Source organism: Felis catus, chromosome E3 (assembly GCF_018350175.1).
Source record: "Felis catus isolate Fca126 chromosome E3, F.catus_Fca126_mat1.0, whole genome shotgun sequence".
Taxonomy (NCBI): domain Eukaryota; kingdom Metazoa; phylum Chordata; class Mammalia; order Carnivora; family Felidae; genus Felis; species Felis catus.
The window spans coordinates 34,851,712-34,869,394 of record NC_058383.1 but is presented as its reverse complement, the minus strand read 5'-3'; the positions used below and the strand labels follow the sequence as shown (position 1 = coordinate 34,869,394).

Genomic DNA, 17,683 nt, shown 5'->3' with positions numbered 1-17,683 from the left:
AGTTGCCAGCTTATTCAAGTTGGATGAAAGCTCTTAGATACAGAAAATTCTTGGAAAGTTGTAGAAAGTTCTTTGGTCCATCCAGGGGCCTGTCTCTTGAGATACTGAACCTGTGTGTTCCTTAAAGGATGAGTAGATTGTGGCTACCTCTTGGCTGGTCTTACAGGTGCATCGCTTAGGTCAGATGATAGGATGTCCTACCCCTTCATCTGGGAAGATCTTTCCATGTCAGAAATACCTTCTCTCACATCCCACCTTTCACCATTGCCTTTTCTCAGGAGCATTTGCTAAAGGACCCCGGGTGTTTTACCCTCAGCCCAAGGACACAAAGTTTTCCGTAAAAGGCAGCACACCTGACCTTCTTTATCTTTCAGGAATTCTATTTAATGGATGTTTTCATAAAGACTTAGCAGCAGGAGCAGGAAATGATTACCAAACCCTAAAACGTGGCCATTCTTTGGAGGTTGTTCCCTAAATGATGCCCAATGGGTGTGTAATGTGCACAGCTTCTCAATTTGCAAATATTCTTGTATGTTCTTTTCTTGAGTAAAAGTTCCTAAGGGGCCAGGATTCATTTGACAGAAAATGGTCCATCCAGAACACTGGGAAAATTACAGGATTCTGTTCCTCTTATACACAGGTTGTTTGAAAGTTACCTTAGATATCATGCATTGATTAAGAATTTTTATGGTTCCTGAATGTGCTGAAATGTATTCCACACTTAATCTCTAGTGGATAAATGTCATTTTCTTTGGGATGTAAAAAGCACTTCGGAATTCTCTGGGTCATAATCAGGAATGACAATTATCAGAATATGTATCCGCAAAGAATTCTGTTTATGTGAGCTTTCAAATTGGGGGGGACTAAATGCAAAGGGGCATATGACGGATTACCTAGCAGTGATCCATGAAAGAAGACAAAAAATTTGCAATTATTATAGTGGTTCTAGAGAATATTAGCATGGGAGAAAATTAATCACCACATCATTTTCAAAAAGTTCACCTGTAGCTGGTCAATAGTTTCCATACTATTAACTTGTATTGGCAGCCAATCAAAGAAAGGCATAAATCTGCCTTCCCAGGTATAGGTTACAAATCATTTTTATGCATCCCCAGACTATATACCCTCTGAATATAAAATTAAAAATATATATATATATATATATATATACACCACCCCATTTGATTTGTGTTTCACTTGTAGTGATATGAGTTGTTGAATCAAATGTGATAATCATGTTTTTGTGTATTTGTTTTAAGGCTGGAAATTGAATCCAGTTGTGGGTGCGGTGTACAGCCCCGAATTCTATGCAGGTAAAAATTTCCTCTGTGCATGACTTCTTCGTCTGTTCTCGATGTGTTTTGCCTGCTACTAGAGAATAGGTTTCATGAAATAATCTGAACCAAGTAAAATCCCTCTCCTCAGAAGTTCTGAGGGACTGTTGGTTTTTTTTTTTCCTAAAGCAAAACCAAAAGTGTTTAAAACCCTTTAAAAAACGAAGGGGCATCACGTATGTGTTTACACTGTGAGGTATGCGTGGAGCCCCTGCTCCTTATGATGTTTTCCATTGATTTTGCCTCAAAAAAGCATCGAGGCTTCGTTCAAGGGTATGTTGAACGAACGTGGAGCTGTTCTTGCCCACTTTTATTTAGTATCCCTCCATGTGTTTTTTGCCATACGTTTCCGTGTGGGGTCGCATTTTTTTTTCCCAGCGAAGCTGAGTTGGCTCACTTATTCCAATAATGTGGCAGTGAGTTGAAATTGCCAAGAGAAGGATTATTTAGAAAACGAGAAAAAAACGAAGTGGTCTTTCTTTCTCCATGCATCACATTTCCTTAGCAATTCCATATTCCTCTCTGCCCTGCCCTTCTGAGGGAAGTCTCCCCCCTTGGCCCTTCCCTGCTACCCTCCAGCTAGCGGTTGATCGGGAAATCTGTGTAGAAAACTTGGTCATCACATTTTGAGAGAGAATGACCCAGAAGAAGCAGTGGCTGAGACTGGTTCTGCTTGGCCTGTTACTTCTGCCTGTTATCATGTTGTCCATTAACAAGGTTGCGTTTGGGGTGCCTGGGTGGCTCAGTCAGTTGAGCATCCGACTTTGGCTCAGGTCATGATCTCACAGTGTGAGTTCGAGGCCCGCGTCGGACTCTGTGCTGGCAGCTCAGAGCCTGCAGCCTGCTTCAGATTCTGTGTCTCCCTCTCTCTCTTCTCCTCCCCTGCTCATGCTCTGTCTCTGTCTCAAAAATAAATTAAAACATCTAAAAAATAATTAAAAAAATAAAAAACAAGGTTGCGTTTAACACCTTAGAATTTTAGTAGTTTCCACGCGGGTATGGAAAAGAACCCTTTCTTTGATGGGGCCCTTGCTCTTTAATAAGGAGAAATAAATGACCCGTTGGTCTAGATCCACTCACTTAGTGACCTCTTGATGGTAAGTAAGTCCTACCCCTTGCTTGGTTTCTTCCGGGATGCCTTCTGTCATTTTTCTGATCCTGAATCAACCCTAGTGCATGACAGGGGAATATGGGATATTCGGATAGCTATCCAGCAGAGTAATCAACTTGACAAAGAAAAAATGGTAAATCTGGGAAGACCCAAGATGATAGGTGAGTTCTGGATTTTGGACAGGCAATGTTTGTTCCTCACATGTGGTTTCTACCCCAAGCCTGGGTGAAGTGCAGCAGCTCTATGCCTGTAAAGTAGCTGTGCTGACTCTTATTGGGGGAGCAAAAACTTAGCTGTAAGTCTTTCCATGATTGTATGGTGGAACTCATCCACTGAGAGGACATTTAGCAAAGTGGGGAATGTGAACACTGTACTCAGCCCAGGTTCGAATCCTGGCCAGCTGTGTGACTCTAGGCAAGTTACTTAACCTCTCTGTGCCTCAGTGTCTTCGTCTGTTAAGCGGAAGATGATAATAGTAACAAACTCACAGGTGTTTATTAGAATTAAATGGGTTAATATGTGAAGAGTGGTGCATAGCAAGCAATACATAAACATTGGGCAAATGAAAGCAAATAAATGAACATTCCCCTGTCTGCCATAAGGGCATTATTCTCCCCAGAATGAGTCCAGAACAAGAAGCAAGAAGTCATCTGATGAGATAGGGTATAAATGTGTGACTTGGGATAGGGAGAAGTCGTCCATGTTTCTGGTCCCATGCAGTGTAGTTTCTGGTCATCTGACCTAAGCAACCAAAATAACACCAAACCTCTCCTTTAGAAGGGATTTCAAACCTCACTGCATATCTGTGGGTATTGAAGAGGACGTTAGGACAGAAGAATCCATTCACACTGACTTGTATATACAAGAATAAATTAACCTGCATGACTTTTAGAAGGTTAGAACAGCCATTCGGATCAGCCCTGAGCCCAGCTGCAGAAGTTACATCATGGGAGTAGTGGCTACGAACAAGTTACAATAAAGATTAATATTTACTTGAATATTATCTGTGGTCAGGCACTGTTCCAAGCACTTTACCTTAATTAATGTATTTAAATCCTCACGGCGGTTTTCCAAGTGAGAAAACTAAAGTACATAGAGTACGAGGGCACCTGGGTGGCGTGGTTGGTTAAGTGTCTGACTCTTGATCTCAGCTCAGGTCATGATCTCACAGTTTGTGAGTTCGAGCCCCACATCCGGATCTCTGCTGGTGGTGCAAAGCCTGCTTCGGATTCTGTCTCTCCCTCTCTCTCTCCGCACCTCTCCCGCTTGTTCTCTCCCTTTCTCTCTCTCTCTCTAAAAATAAATAAATAAACTTAAAAAAAAAAATAAAGTACGTAGACTACCTTAGCACTAAAGGGCTAAGATTTCAAGTGGGTAAGAAGCTAGCTAGACTGTAAAACCAAGAGCCTGGGTTCTTTACAACCGGGTTAATACGGCTTCTTTATTTTTTTTGTGTGAATACTAGAAGTCATACTTCTTCTTGAGTGTGGCCTGTGGTGGTAGATCAGGCAACTACAGCTCTATGTCCAAACCAGTCCAGTTAAAGAAGAGGAGTGAAATGATAATGTTGGATTATTCCAACAGCCATGGCCACCATATCCTCCACATTCAGTTGAGTTAACTGGTTCTGTCAGGGGCAGTTTTAAGGAGTCCACGCACCCAAATAATTATTTCTACGAGATGCTCCAATAAACTTAAATCTAAAAAACGGGGGGGGGGGGGGCATGAGTAAGTGTCACTTGAGAAATCTGTATATGCATGTTAGTGTTGCTACTACCCAGGGTATCCTTAATAATCAGGAACTTTCTCTTTCTGCCTATATTATCTGTATATGGAGGTCAACAGAGTTCATGATATTCAGAAATGTGGGGAAATGTTGCTGCAAATCCAACACTCCAGAACAAGTCCTTTGAAATATTTGAAGACCCATAAACACTGAGAATCTAGCTAGCTTACGTCAAAAGTTACGGGCACCTTAATGCATAGATGCAAATGCGGATGTGGCGTGTATTCATTTCCCTATGCAGGTATACTTACTAACGTCATCCACTTGAATATCCACGGCTAAGGATTTAGGGGGCTTTGTGAATTCCCCCAACTATAAACACAGCCTGGATTTCTCTTGCAATTTCCAGCGTGCCTCAAAGCCGAAATGAAGACCTTGTCATTGATTCGCTGTGGATATTTAGCAAGCCAACCCTGTATCTGCCTGAGATAGAAAGCCAGGCTTATTAGGCACTTTTCTATATAAGATTTTGTGTTAATGACAAATATCATGATATTCCCATAGTATAATTATCGATTTTCTGAAGCTTATGCAGAATTAACAACCCAGCCTCCAATTGTCTCTCAGAACGGGGCATGAAAAGTTCACATATTTTGTAAATTAAAATCAATATTTTCAATCTCTCCTAAAGGTAATTTTCCTAATTTAGTGGACTTTTCCCTAACATTTATTTTCTCTTTAATTATAAAATGGCAGGTTATTGATTTTCGTATATAACCTCTTGACGCCCTGAGTGCATTTTTATTGCTAACGCAGGGTTGGGGTGGAGAGGGCAGAAGCACCTCTTAATGAGGATCTTTAATTACCAGCTGAACAGTATTAATTTGCTTTGATAAATTATGACGCACACTCTCCCTCACACACACATAGCAGGGGAAGCATTTAGAAAGACGTTGTGAAAGGCCTTTCATTTCGGGTGTTTTTCTGAACTCTTACCAAGTCCTACCTGGAAGAACGCTCAATCCGAAACTAGTCTTCAGAAGCAGGTGTGCATAAATAGGCATATCCTATGAATCTCCTCCAAAGACAAGTGGATGTTTTCCTACAAAGCTGCAAGGCATTGATTATTTTGCTTACATCTAATCATCCTTGGGCTCCTTGGGGCTTATTCTCAAGATAAATCATTGATAAGTCAATTAAAAAAAAATGTCCAGGTAGATCTCAAAGACTTTAGCCAGCATCTAAGACCATTCCATTTTAGACTTATAAAAAAATTGAAGGCATTAAATCAAAGTACACTACCTGCAAATTATGCGTTCCCAGTAGCATGCTTCAAGTTACTTAATATAATTAGAAATAGTGTTTCTAATCATCTCAATGAGGAGGCATCAAAAGGGGTTCCCCCTTCATTGTGAGCCATTCCGTTACTATCTAATAAAAAGATTAAAAAAAAAAAACAGTGGTGCCTTTTACGGAGAATCATGATATCTGGCCAATGAAACTGTTGATTGAAAGCACGCACCTTTAATCTTCATACATAAGTAAAACAAAGTAAAAATAAATAACAGAAGGTTATACACAGTTGTCGACACAGTACTGACAAATGGCAAATTCGTCCGTTTCTCAATTGCCGGTAAGACGGCAGAGAAGCTCACTCACACCGTATATCATATCTGCCAACTCATTTCTGTGATTAAATATTCCATCAGTGGGGCTATAAGGCGGCAAAGCTTAACAAGATTCATAAGATGCACCACTTGAACACACATAACTCACTTCCGTGGATGTGAGTTTGTACACCCCGCCTGCAAAGGAAAATTGGAATTGAGTTAAATTACTCCACGAGTCAATAGGGAAAGGAAAAGACTTACCCATGCAATGCAAACCTGAGATGCAGGTTAGGTCCCAAAGACAACAAAGTAGAGAGATGCAGGGCGAATCAACTTAGAAACCTTGAAGATGGTGGTGAACTCTCTTCTGGGAATACCATTATTATTAGCAGTTTTGGGTTTTTTTGCAAGGGGGAGTAGGAAGCGACCCTTAATTGGACATTCCTCCTAAAAATAAACGTTTCTGGTTTCAAGACTGGGGGGGAAGTACTAAAAGAAGCAGGCTTGGCTGCAAAGTCACATTTTAAAGGTGGTCAGGTCTTGAAACTGGTTTATCCTGGGGTGATAGGGAGGATCAGATAAGATAATGGGTGGAAAAGAATTTTATAGACTGTAAAGTAAAATCAAAATATAGGAGATTAGTGTGATCACCGAAGTTCCCTAGATTGTTTGTGTCCACATCGGTAAAAACCTGCCCACAGACCACATGCCTTGATATCAGGCTAGATGATGGGAAAGTGGATTGGGATCTCAATATGAAGTTTAAAAATGAAGAGGTTGGATGTAGCACTGTGTGATTGCTTATCTCGAAAGGGCAGCTGTATTTGACCTTGGATTACCCGTACAAAGGTATTGGTTTTCTATGGGCTTTTGGCCACTTGTGAACCATGATTCACATATAAGAATTGAGTCAAAAGAAGGTAGATGTAGGTCTCCCCCGTGGTGGCTCCCCCCATAAGGGGTCATAGAGAGAATGACCTTTAGCCGCACTTTTGGATGGACTTCTTTCCAATTCCCCTCCTGCAATTTGGGTACAATAGCATCTGAAAAAAAGTAAGACTGTCAGAACCTGTGATAACTGGGGTTCCTGACACAGGCTGCTTTCCTTTTATTGGCCACCATCCCAGACTTGGGTTGGGCTTGGAATGATGTGCCCAAATCCCGGGTACAGCATATGCGTTTGGGGTGACTACCTTAGCATCCTGAAAGAACGTGATGTGGGTCTGAAAGGTGTCTGCTACCACTCGGAGCCCCTGAAAGCAGCTAACATTCGGGCATCCCCAGTGGCTCTAACGATGCCCACATCCACCCAAAGGACCAGCCTCGACCAGACTCAGAGCAATGGTGCCTCATGAACAGTGACCTTTGGCTCTGCAGTGTTTTGTATAATTCACACATCTGCCAGATTCAAATGCAGTGCACTTCAGTGAACTGAAACAGAAGAGTCCAGATTGAAGTCCCCAAGCAAAGGATTTTCAGCCTAGAAATGTTCCACTTCAAAGACTTTATCTCGTACATCTGTTTACCTCCGCCTCCCCTTTTGGTTGCAATTCACTTGCCTTCTCTCTTCCCCTTTCCCCATCTGTCTTATCAGATTGCACTCCATCCCTGCCCACATTTGGCCATAGTTTTTACCGGTGTCCCTCCTTCCCTGCCCCACGGAAGGAATGCAGCTCAGCTTGGATGGAATCTTTGGGGAATTTTGATCTTCAAATAGGATCAGAACTGGATTATGTGCTCAGAACTACACTTCCTCGATAAAATTAGTTCTCATTCTGTTGCACGGAAAGTCTACCAAGGAGGCCTCCCCCAAGCAGGAAGTGACAGGACTCTTAAAGGAGAAGCCCTGAGTCGGCACCATGGGAGGAAGACGAGGTTTGCCTTTCTGGCTCTGGATCGATTTCAAAGGGAGCAACCCAAAACATCAGCGACAATAAATAAGCCACTCTGGGCACTGACCCGAGCCAGGCACCATGCAAAACACCTTGCCTCTCCTTGAATCCTCATAAAAATGTTGTAGCATTCTCTTCAGTATGGAAATTTTGAAACCAGGGCTTACTGAAGAGTTTATCTCATTCCTTATGTCACAGAACTAGTATGTAAAAAAAATAGGTTTCTTATATAAAGGTCTTTTTTTCTGACCTCAGAGCCCACACTTTCCATTACCTCGTTCAGCTGACTCAGTAGGACTAGACTGGGATATGCCTGCCGTGTCTTCTATCCTGGAGGTCATAGAACATACTGAAAATGAATACAAGTATCTGTGCATGTAATATTATTTGCTGCACGCCAGACTCCACGTTGGGATCTCCACATATGTTTACAGAGATTACAACTCTGGAGGACAAGTGTCATTTCCTTCATTCTTCAGATAAATTAGATATCTAGTAACGTTATGTTGTACAAGGCTGTTGACTTCAAAACTTCAAGAGCTCAGTCCAAAGCCAAATCTCAGTGATTCCAAAGCCCATCCCATTTTATTACACATTACCTCCCACATATGCTTTAGTTAATCTAGTATCTTGGGTTAATGATTGTTCAATGGCAATAATTTTGCCATCTCCCCCCCGCCCCCAGAGGAACTGGGAAATTCCAGGAGACATTTTTTCATTGTCACATCTTGAGGGGGGGAGGGCACGGGGTGTTGGCTACTGGCAACTGGCAACTGGGGTGTTGGCTACTGTTGGCTACTGGTTCCTCTTCTGGGCATTACTTTGTGATTTTTGACTCCAGAATGGAAAAAGCATAAAGCTTGATTGTATGCTGCAGAACTGTGTCAGGGGTCCATGAGACCATCCGCAGGCTCTGTGTTTGCTTAGATGTGCTCTTAGGGACTCAGCAAGGCTCTTTTAGCCACAGTTCTGATTTATTACAAAAGGATACAGATTAAAAGTCAGCAAAGGAAGTGGCACCTGGATGGCTCAGTCGGTTAAGCATCCGACTTCAGCTCAGGTCATGATCTCACAATTCAAGGATTTGAGCCCCACATTGGGCTCTGTGCTGACAGCTCAGAGCCTGGAGCCTGCTTCAGATTCTCTGTCTCCCTCACTCTCTGCCCCTCCCCTTCTCATGTCCGCTTTCTCATTCTCAAAAATGAATAAACATAAACTTTTTTTTTTAAGAAATTAGCAAAGGAAAAGAGCAAATGAGTTAGAATCCAGAAGAAACCAGGCAAAAGCCTCTGGGTGCACCCTTACAGTGGAAGTACGCAATGTGCTTAACTTTCCCTGCAGTGGTGCCTGATGGCAAACACAAAGTGTCATCAGCTGGATGTCAATCCGCTTCCTGGGAGGCAGCCCCATAGATGTGGAGCCCCCGTATGACTGACCTCAACTACTCAAACCATAGCCCAAAAGAGCAAAAGGAAGTATTCACCATAAATCACACTGCTACCAGAAACTATCTTATCAAACTGGTACTGTGTGGCCCAAGGCCTCAGGCACCCAGAAACAGTTTTATCAGGTAGAATATTCCAAGGGTTTACAACTCATCTACCAGGAGGTGTCCAAGGGCCAGTCCTGAAGACAAGCATCCTGGGGGGAATGTGCAGGGTTTAAGCAGCCCAGACGTGTGGAGTTACCCCTTTCCTACACAACAGAAGGAAGAGGGGGAGGGGTGGGGTTGAGGAGGTAGAGAAGGAGAAGGAGAAGGAAGAGGAGGGGAGGGGGAGGAGGAAAAAGAAGAAGGAGGAGAGAGAGGCGGGTGGGGGAGAAGAAGGAGAAGCTGGTTGCGAACTCAGAATACAGAGCTCGTATATATAGAAGGTCATGAATGTAGTGGTCAGGAGGAAGGAAGGTATAAGATGAGACTTACCACTGCGTGTGTTGGTTCTAGGAGAAAAGATCAAGCTGGATTTAGTTATGAAAGAGAAAAAAATGTGTGGCTTTTCACTTAGAGCAGGAGTCTGCAAATGTCTTCGATAAAGGGCCAGTGAATATGTGCAGCTGTGTGGGCGGGCAGAATCGCAGTGCTGAAGGCTTGTGAAATGCCAGGTAGTGTGGTAAGCACTGGGGGAGCCCCTCATCCCTCTGAAGTTCCTTAGAGCATTGAGAGCGGCAGAAAGATAAACTTAATGTATAATAAATGATGATGCCTGCCCACCAGAACGCTAAAAAAAGAACAACCCTCTCTGCATTAGGAGCTAGGGAGGGGGTATTAATTGGGTTTTGAAGGATAAGGAAGAGTTCTCCTGGGAAGAAAATGAAGAAAGATCTTTGTGGTGGGTGAGTTAGAAGGAGTTTGGTAGAACCCAGAAGGGTTTCTCAACCTTTATCTGCAGAAATCCATTGAGAAGTATTAAAATAAAAAAAATACAGGTGCTTGATCTGCACTGGATATAGAGATTTCTGTGGCAAAATCAGGTTCCCCCCCCCCCAAAGCTGAGAAGTACTGATCTGTTGAGATCAGAGGGTACCTTCTAGAGAAAAGTTGCAAAAGCCCTGACAATACTATATAAAAGGAATGTGGATTCTGGAATCTGTCGTTTGAGTGACAGGCAACCATTGAAAACTATGATAATTAAAACATAGAATAAAATGAACAAGACCACCCAGCGATGAGTTAGCACTCCTATCTGCACTTGAAACAAATAAATCGTATCATGAGGACTCTTACAAATATGTGAACCAAGCCCTAAAAGGCTGAAAGAGGTTAAACCGAATCAGCAACTTCTCAGCCGTTGTAGAGATCAGGCTCCAGACAGACCCCAGGATTACTAAGCCAGTGCCTGATACGGAGGCTATTATAAAACTTGTTTTCTGGCTTTGTCCCGATCTCTTCCTAGAAAAGCAAATCTGCAGACTTTAAAAATGACACGATTTCATTTTTCTTTTTTTAATGTTTTAAGTTGTGTCGCCATTCGATTATAAATCACGTAGTTTTGGTGCTTCCCACTTTTCGCATTCTTGTCAAAATTTATAGTTCAGTGTTATTAGCCCGACCAATTAAGTTGTATATAAATAAAGACGAATTGGCCAAATATTGTTTAATACCCTGTATGTTAATTATATGTAGATAATCATTCTCTAAGCATCAAATGAAGCCGTCTTTTAAAAATGTAGTGTTGAAGAACCAACAACACAAATAGCAAAATCCTACTTAAATTAACTACGTGGGTGACAGTTAATGCATTTCTAGAACTTCTGTGGACCTGTTACAACCCATTACAGTCGAAATATTGGTTTATGAAAAATTAATAAAGCCAATGGAAAATGGAACCCAGCATCTGCATTAGCTGTTCACACCAAAAGAATCAGGCAGAATTAATTATGCCGTATGCTACAATCTAATGAGTTTTTCATTAAACAGTATACCATTACGGAGACTGAACAAGGATTATTCAGAGAATAATGCCAAAGGCTGTTTTTTTTTTATTTATTTTTTTATTTTTTGGAGGAGATTAAATTAGTTAATGGGTTTTACATTTAAACCCAACGCAGAGGTTAATCGATGTACGCTTACCATTATATTAAACCCAGTGTCGTTTTAAAAACAGGAACCCCCCAATATCACTGTTACTTCCTCTGGGGGGAAAAAAAGATGAGTCTATTTGTGTGTTTCTAGTGTTTGTTTGATAGACATATGATATTGTAAAGACCTTCTGAATTAATTTTGTCATTTTTGAAAACCGTTTTCACCAGCTGAAATACTCTATTTGCTTTCAGCCCACGGGTGTGCGTGTGTGTGTTTGTGATGTGGGAAGCTTGTTTAAACAAATGTATCTGATTTTTCTTTGGGAGATTCAAAGTGGAAGTACATTTTCTGCTCTTACCAAAACTGGGATGGGAAGGGGAGTCTGGATGAATCTCTACCCCCATTCCACAAATACTTCGGTTCCCCCTAAAATACAGCTCTGTACTAGCAAGTGAAATAGAAGAGGAGTCCCAAGGGAAAGCCATCTAGGGGGGTTTGGGGCTTCTGCAGCATCTCAGAGGTTCTTATCCCTAGGAAGAAGAGAGAAAGAGAGAAACAGGGAGAGAGGAAGAGAGAAAAAGAGAGAGGGAGAGAGAGAGAAAGGCAGTCTGGGTGATTTGCAGACACTTGTAAACTCCACACGTTAGCTGAAGTGCAATTTCTCATTTGTTTCCTTCATAATAGATTACAAGCTAAAATGTCTTTACGAGATGCAAGATGAATGTAGTTGAAGGGGTCACATCTCAGTTCCAGGGAGGGGTGTCCTCTCCCCATTCCCCTTTGAGGCCCCGCCACAAGGCGATTTGGGGCCCACACCCATGCAGCCCATCTCCTGATTCCTCAAGAGAAGCCAGACGCCTGTCTTGTGACATGAAATTTCCCCAGTGTAAATGTTGGCAATTAATTCCCAACCTTAAAATGCTCTCCATTCATTGTTATGTGTAGCTTTCTGAGGCCACACCCCACCGTTCAGCAGCCGTCAACATGCTTCCCCATTCTTCAAGGAACAGTGGGACAAAAGTAGTCCCAAAGTGCTGTATTTGGGGATTCAAAGTCATAGTAATATAATAATACTGTATGTTCTTTATATATATTATTCAGTACTAATTCTTATTACTGAGGCCACTTACTATCCACGATTTGTCAAATCCTTCCGTGTAGCAGATCTGATCCTTTCAATTCTCAGTGAAGTAGGGTTTTTTTGTCCCTATTTTACAGATGTGAAAACCAAGTCTGGGATGTTAAGGGACTTGCAGAAGATCAAAGAAACTTACACTTAGTGAGGCCAGAACACAAAACTAAGCGTTAAAACTCTCAAAGCTCATGCTTTTTCAGCTGCACTGTGAGACCTTGAGAGTTCACCATTTCTCCGCCCTCTGTGTTTCTTTCCTCCCTGTCTTACTGAGATCTTGCAAGTGGGATTTTCTTATCTATAGAAGATACATCCTGCCCAGAGGCTTCCTTGGTTGGATTTAAAACCCTATCACAGATTCTTAAATGTGATCATGAGGTTCTAGCAAACATTTTTAGCCTGGAAGAGTCAGGTGTTTCCAGCCAGAAGGCAACTGTGGAACTGTTTGATGTGGCTTTAGTGCAAATGGGGTAGATTTATCACCCCACTGTTGGAGAGGATGTTTCAACACCTAAAGACCTAGGATCACCATTAATAAGCAGATGGAGCTTCGTTAGTGAGTCTGAGCTCTGGAGTCGCACCAAGCTGGCTCAGATTTGTTTGGTCTCCTATTTTTCTCTCTCTAGGCCTTACTTTCCGTGTGGGTTTGATAAGAAAAAGAAAAAAAAAATCATAGTGTGTGCACGGCATACCTGATTCAATACCTGAAACTCAGTGGCATCATTAATATTAGCTGTACTTGACTTCGCTTAAGCATTTTACTATTGTTAGTAGCCTAGGGCATCCCCTGGGATCTGATTAGAATTGCAGATTCTCATGACCCACTGCAGATGAGAATATGCATTGTAAAATCGTCCCCAGGTGATTCAGCACCCCTTAGAATGTTAGAAGCAAGGCTGTATCTAAGGTTGCCCTGACCTAAATACTAAGGGCCATAACCCTGAAGGCCAAATACCTTAGGAGAGAAAAGTGTTTCCATTGTTTTCATTATGGTTACCTTGCTGGTCTTCCACAAATATCTTACAGGACAATTTTTTTCTTGTTGTTTTAGTGTCGTGAACAGCAATGAATCAGAAAGAAAATTTTGGCGAGCATTCAAAGAATATGTCTTTAAATTTGGGGGGGTTGATTGTTTTTAACAAAAATGAAATAAAGTTAAATTTTAGAAAGTACTGATCGAATGATATTCTCTGAAATAGTCAGTGACAGCTTGCCAGGGAGGGACTAATGCAGTCCCTTTGGTGTCTTCCAAACAGAAAGGGGACATTAGAACAGGGGTCAGCAAACCTTTCCTGTAAAGGTCTGGAGAGTGAATATTTTAGCCTTTGTGGGCAATAAGGTGTCTGCTGTAACTTCTCAGCTCTGTCTTGCAGGGTAAAAACAGTCATAAGTAATATGTAAAGGAACAAGTGTGGCTGTATTCCAAGAACACTTTCTTGATAGATACTGAAATTTGACTTTTATGTGATTTTTCACTTTGTCACCAAATGTTGTCCTATACTATGGATTGCTTTTCAACCATATAAAAATGTGAAAAAAAAAAACATTCTTAGATCACAGTCCATCCAAAAACAGTGCTAGGCTGGATTTGGCCAAAAGGCTCTAGTTTGCCTCCACCTGATTTAGAAGATGAGCCTTAAATCCATGGGTCCAGGAATCTGGTTGGTTTGACTTGCATTCAGCACTATAAGATTTCTGTCTGTGTGACTTTGGGCAAAACTCTCTATGTCTCAGTATCCTCATCTATTAAATAGATGTAATGATAGTACCTGTCTTACAGGATTCATAGTAGGGGATAATAATCCAAATTAAGCATCAAGTGGGTTTGCTTAGTACTTATCGGGTATTTGATAAGTAACTTTTGGAATCGCTACCACTGATGTGTTTATTATCATATTGCGTCAATTAAATATTTTCTGTAAAAACCACTCTTAGCCAGAATTTTGTTGGCAGAAAAATAAGAGCGGTTCAAGTAAGTCGTTGCAGTTTTTTAATCACAGATAATCAGGGAGGAAGTCGTACAGAGATCTTCATGGTATTCCTGGAACTTTTTTTGTTTTTGTTTTTGTTTTTTTTGGTACAGTCTGAAATTATGTCAAAAAGAAAAGTGAAAAGAAAAAAAAAAAGAAGAGATCATGTATTTCTTTTTAATTATTATGAAAATCCAAACTTGTATAATAAATTGGAGTGAGAGATTATTTATACTGTATACAGATTCACTTCAGGGCTCCTTTAACTATGGAAGTCCCCTGGTTCAATTAAAACATGATTCACTTTATAAGACTGAAATATACAGACAGCATTTTCTGCAACATCTGTGCCTAAATGCAAATACCTCAGTATTTAAAGTTGGGCCATAACCCTTCAGAGAGGCTCATCTTTCAGGCATGTTTAAAAGCATTAAGTATTAGCTGTGAAAATACTCTTACATGGATTAGCTGAATGCTGGTCTATGTTGAAAAATGCATAACTAAAGGGGCGCCTGAGCCAGCTCAGTCTGTTGTGTCCAACTTCAGCTCAGGTCAAGATGTCGAGGTTCATGAGTTCTGGCCCCTCATTGGGCTCTGTGCTGACAGCTCAGAGCCTGGAGCCTGCTTCGGATTCTGTGTCTCCCTCTCTCTCTGCTCCTCGCCTGCTCGTACTCTGTCTCTCTCTGTCTCTCAAAAATAAATAAGCATTAAAAACAATTTTTTAATGCATAACTGAGGTGGGGGGAAAGGTATCTACAGCTGAGGGGGACTTTGGATAAATGTGTTGATTGGAGGCAATAACCTCCTTGGGCCGGGACCACATGGCTCCCTCCCAGACCTCTATATCTAGCATCGAAGTTTGGTGCTTGAATGGCCCTCACGTAGTACAGAGCCTCACTGATCCTCAGGGCAGAGCTCCCATGAGGCAGGCAGGTGTATTAGTGTGTTGGGGTTGCCATGCCAAGGCACCACTGACTGGGTGGCTTGAACAACAGAAATTTATTTTCTCACAGTTCTAGAGGCAAGAGGTTCAAGATCAACGGGTGCTCAGAGTTGGTTTCTTCCAAGGCCTCTCTCCTTGACTGGTAGATGGCCATCATCTCCCCGAATCCTCACATGGTCTGTGTCCTAATGTACTCTTCTTATAAGGACATCAGTGACACAGAATTAGGGTCTACCTTAATTTTAATCTAATTACCTCTGTAAAGAGCCTATCTCCAAATACAGTCACGTCCTGAGGTCCTGGGGGTTAGGACTAAACTGTATGAATTTGGAGGGAACACTCTTCAGTCCATAAAAGTAGGGCAGAAATGAGAATGTCTTCATCTGGATGGGAAATCAAGTGTGGCCTCCCTAGGATTATGCTGTTGGTGACTTTGCATACCTTCTTTAGCAGCCCACCTCCAAAGAGTTTGACAGATTAGTTAGGACTGGGTGTTGTTACTCTTTGTTCGAAATGCCAAAAAAGCAGAGACAAAAGTTGTCAGCATACAAAAAGCAAAGATAAAAAATAAATAGGCTCTATCTCTTTGCTCACACAAGTTCTCAGACCAGATATATTCAGCCATTTTTACTTTTTATTCCTACACCTGTGGAGGATGCCCTTAGGCCCGGATTACTTGAAGTGCATCCAGGGAGCAGGAGAATCACCTGGGTTGCTGATCAGAAGTGCAGATTTCTGACCAGCCGCGTGGCGTTCTCTGGGAGTGGTGCCTTTGAAGGCACACGACTTAACATTCTTCCCAGGGGATTCCTAAAGTCTCCCAGGCTTAGAAAACCTCCCATTTTAGGAAAGCAAGCACTCACAGCACTGAGGTTTGGGGGACTGGCTCTCCATTGTTGCTCCAAGGGTGGTCCCCTGACAACAGGCGACACTGTTGAAAATGCAACCCTGGAAGTAGGACCTGGTTTTCTGTGTTTAAAAAATCCCCTAGGTGGTTTTGATGACGCAGGTGATTATAAGAACCAGCGGGGGACTGAGGGCAGGGCATGACTGCCAGTCACCTTCTTAAAGTACCCCTCCTATGAAAAGGACCTTTGCGGGTTCCTCTTTCAGTGAACTATCTCTTTGTCACCCGCTCAGAGCTAGTTTTTCAATTAGGACCGATGTTTTCTTGTTTATATATTTTTAAGTTTATTTATGTATTTTGAGGGGCAGAGAGGGGGGAGAGAGTGGGGGAGGGGCAGAGAGAGAGAGAGAGAGAGAGAGAGAGAGAATGAATCCCAAGCAGGCTCCATGCTGAAGCTCGGGGCTCAACCTCACGAACCATGAGATCATGACCTGAGCTGAAATCAAGAGTCAGCCTCTTAACCAACCCAGCCACCCAGGCGTCCCTCCTATTTGTATTCTAATTTAAAACAATGCTTAAAAACTCCTTCTGTGACAATGGAAGTAAGGAGTCACTGATAAAATGAGTAATGTTCTAGAAGTCTAGATAGCTTGTTTCTCACCTGGAATTCGCCTCTGACTGATGATAAGTCTTTTCATAAACGACATCCTTGTTCTGTGCCATTTTTCCCGTCTCTAAAGAGGGAATAATACTACCTGACACCTGTTATTAGGGAGGAATAAATGCAGTGTAAAAATTTTTTTGGCAAATATTGAATAAAGGCTTCCTTTTTTGTGTAGAAAATGAAAGTATTGTTTTTAGCTGTAATTACTATAACTATAGTAATACATTTTTAGTTATGACTGCAGTATATAACAAAAATATGGAATAACCAGTTTGCCAGTCAAAATGGTCACGCTTAATAAAAATTATGCCAAAATTACTTTTAAACTTTATTGATCTCAGCGAACCAAAGTAAATAACCACGGTGTCTAAGGTTTTGGGGGTCAATTCAGACTCATTCCGTTGTTCACTTTCTTGTATATGTATTTGTTCCTGAACCTATGAGTACGAAAAGAGACAGTGTGTCGTTCTTTTGAAGGATGCATGAGGCTTAGTAGGTGTGGCCCCAGAACCCACACAGTGTCCGGCAAGTGGTAGATGTCACTACGTGCCCACCCAATTAATGACCGTCCTTGCAAGCCTTAGCTGAGCTCTAGAGACAGAGAAGCTCTATCTATACTGGTCTCCTGTGTTCATTCACCATTTGCCATCGGGGCTTTCCTCTTAGCCCTCTTTCCAGAGTCACTAGGCTAAGTGACATTGGAAAGCAGGATCCTAGCAAAGGGCTCCGTTTTCAAGTGACTCAGGATTAGCACAGAGATGCTTGTGGAGGTTCAGACAGCACGTGAGACTCTCAGAACCTTCCACAGTAGGTCGTCCCCAATCCCCATTGGCTCTTGGAAGATTAATGAAGTGTTGTTGTTATCTTTGTGTCTTTAATTTTTTGTTTGTTTGTTTTTATTTCGGTAGAGATAGGAGCAGCTCTCCAAACATTC

The 17,683-nt window shown here is 41.9% G+C and overlaps 1 protein-coding gene across 7 annotated transcripts in view; it reads left to right on the top strand.

Moving 5' to 3' along the window:
- The window catches only part of RBFOX1 (RNA binding fox-1 homolog 1), a 2,060,838-nt gene that overhangs the window by 1,953,033 nt on the left and 90,122 nt on the right, over positions 1-17,683 (top strand). For all 7 annotated transcript variants that reach the window (XM_023246535.2, XM_045047971.1, XM_023246513.2 and 4 more), the window contains one exon: positions 1,260-1,313. In XM_023246535.2, coding sequence (XP_023102303.1) covers positions 1,260-1,313 — 54 coding nt within the window. The remainder of the gene's footprint in view (positions 1-1,259; positions 1,314-17,683) is intronic.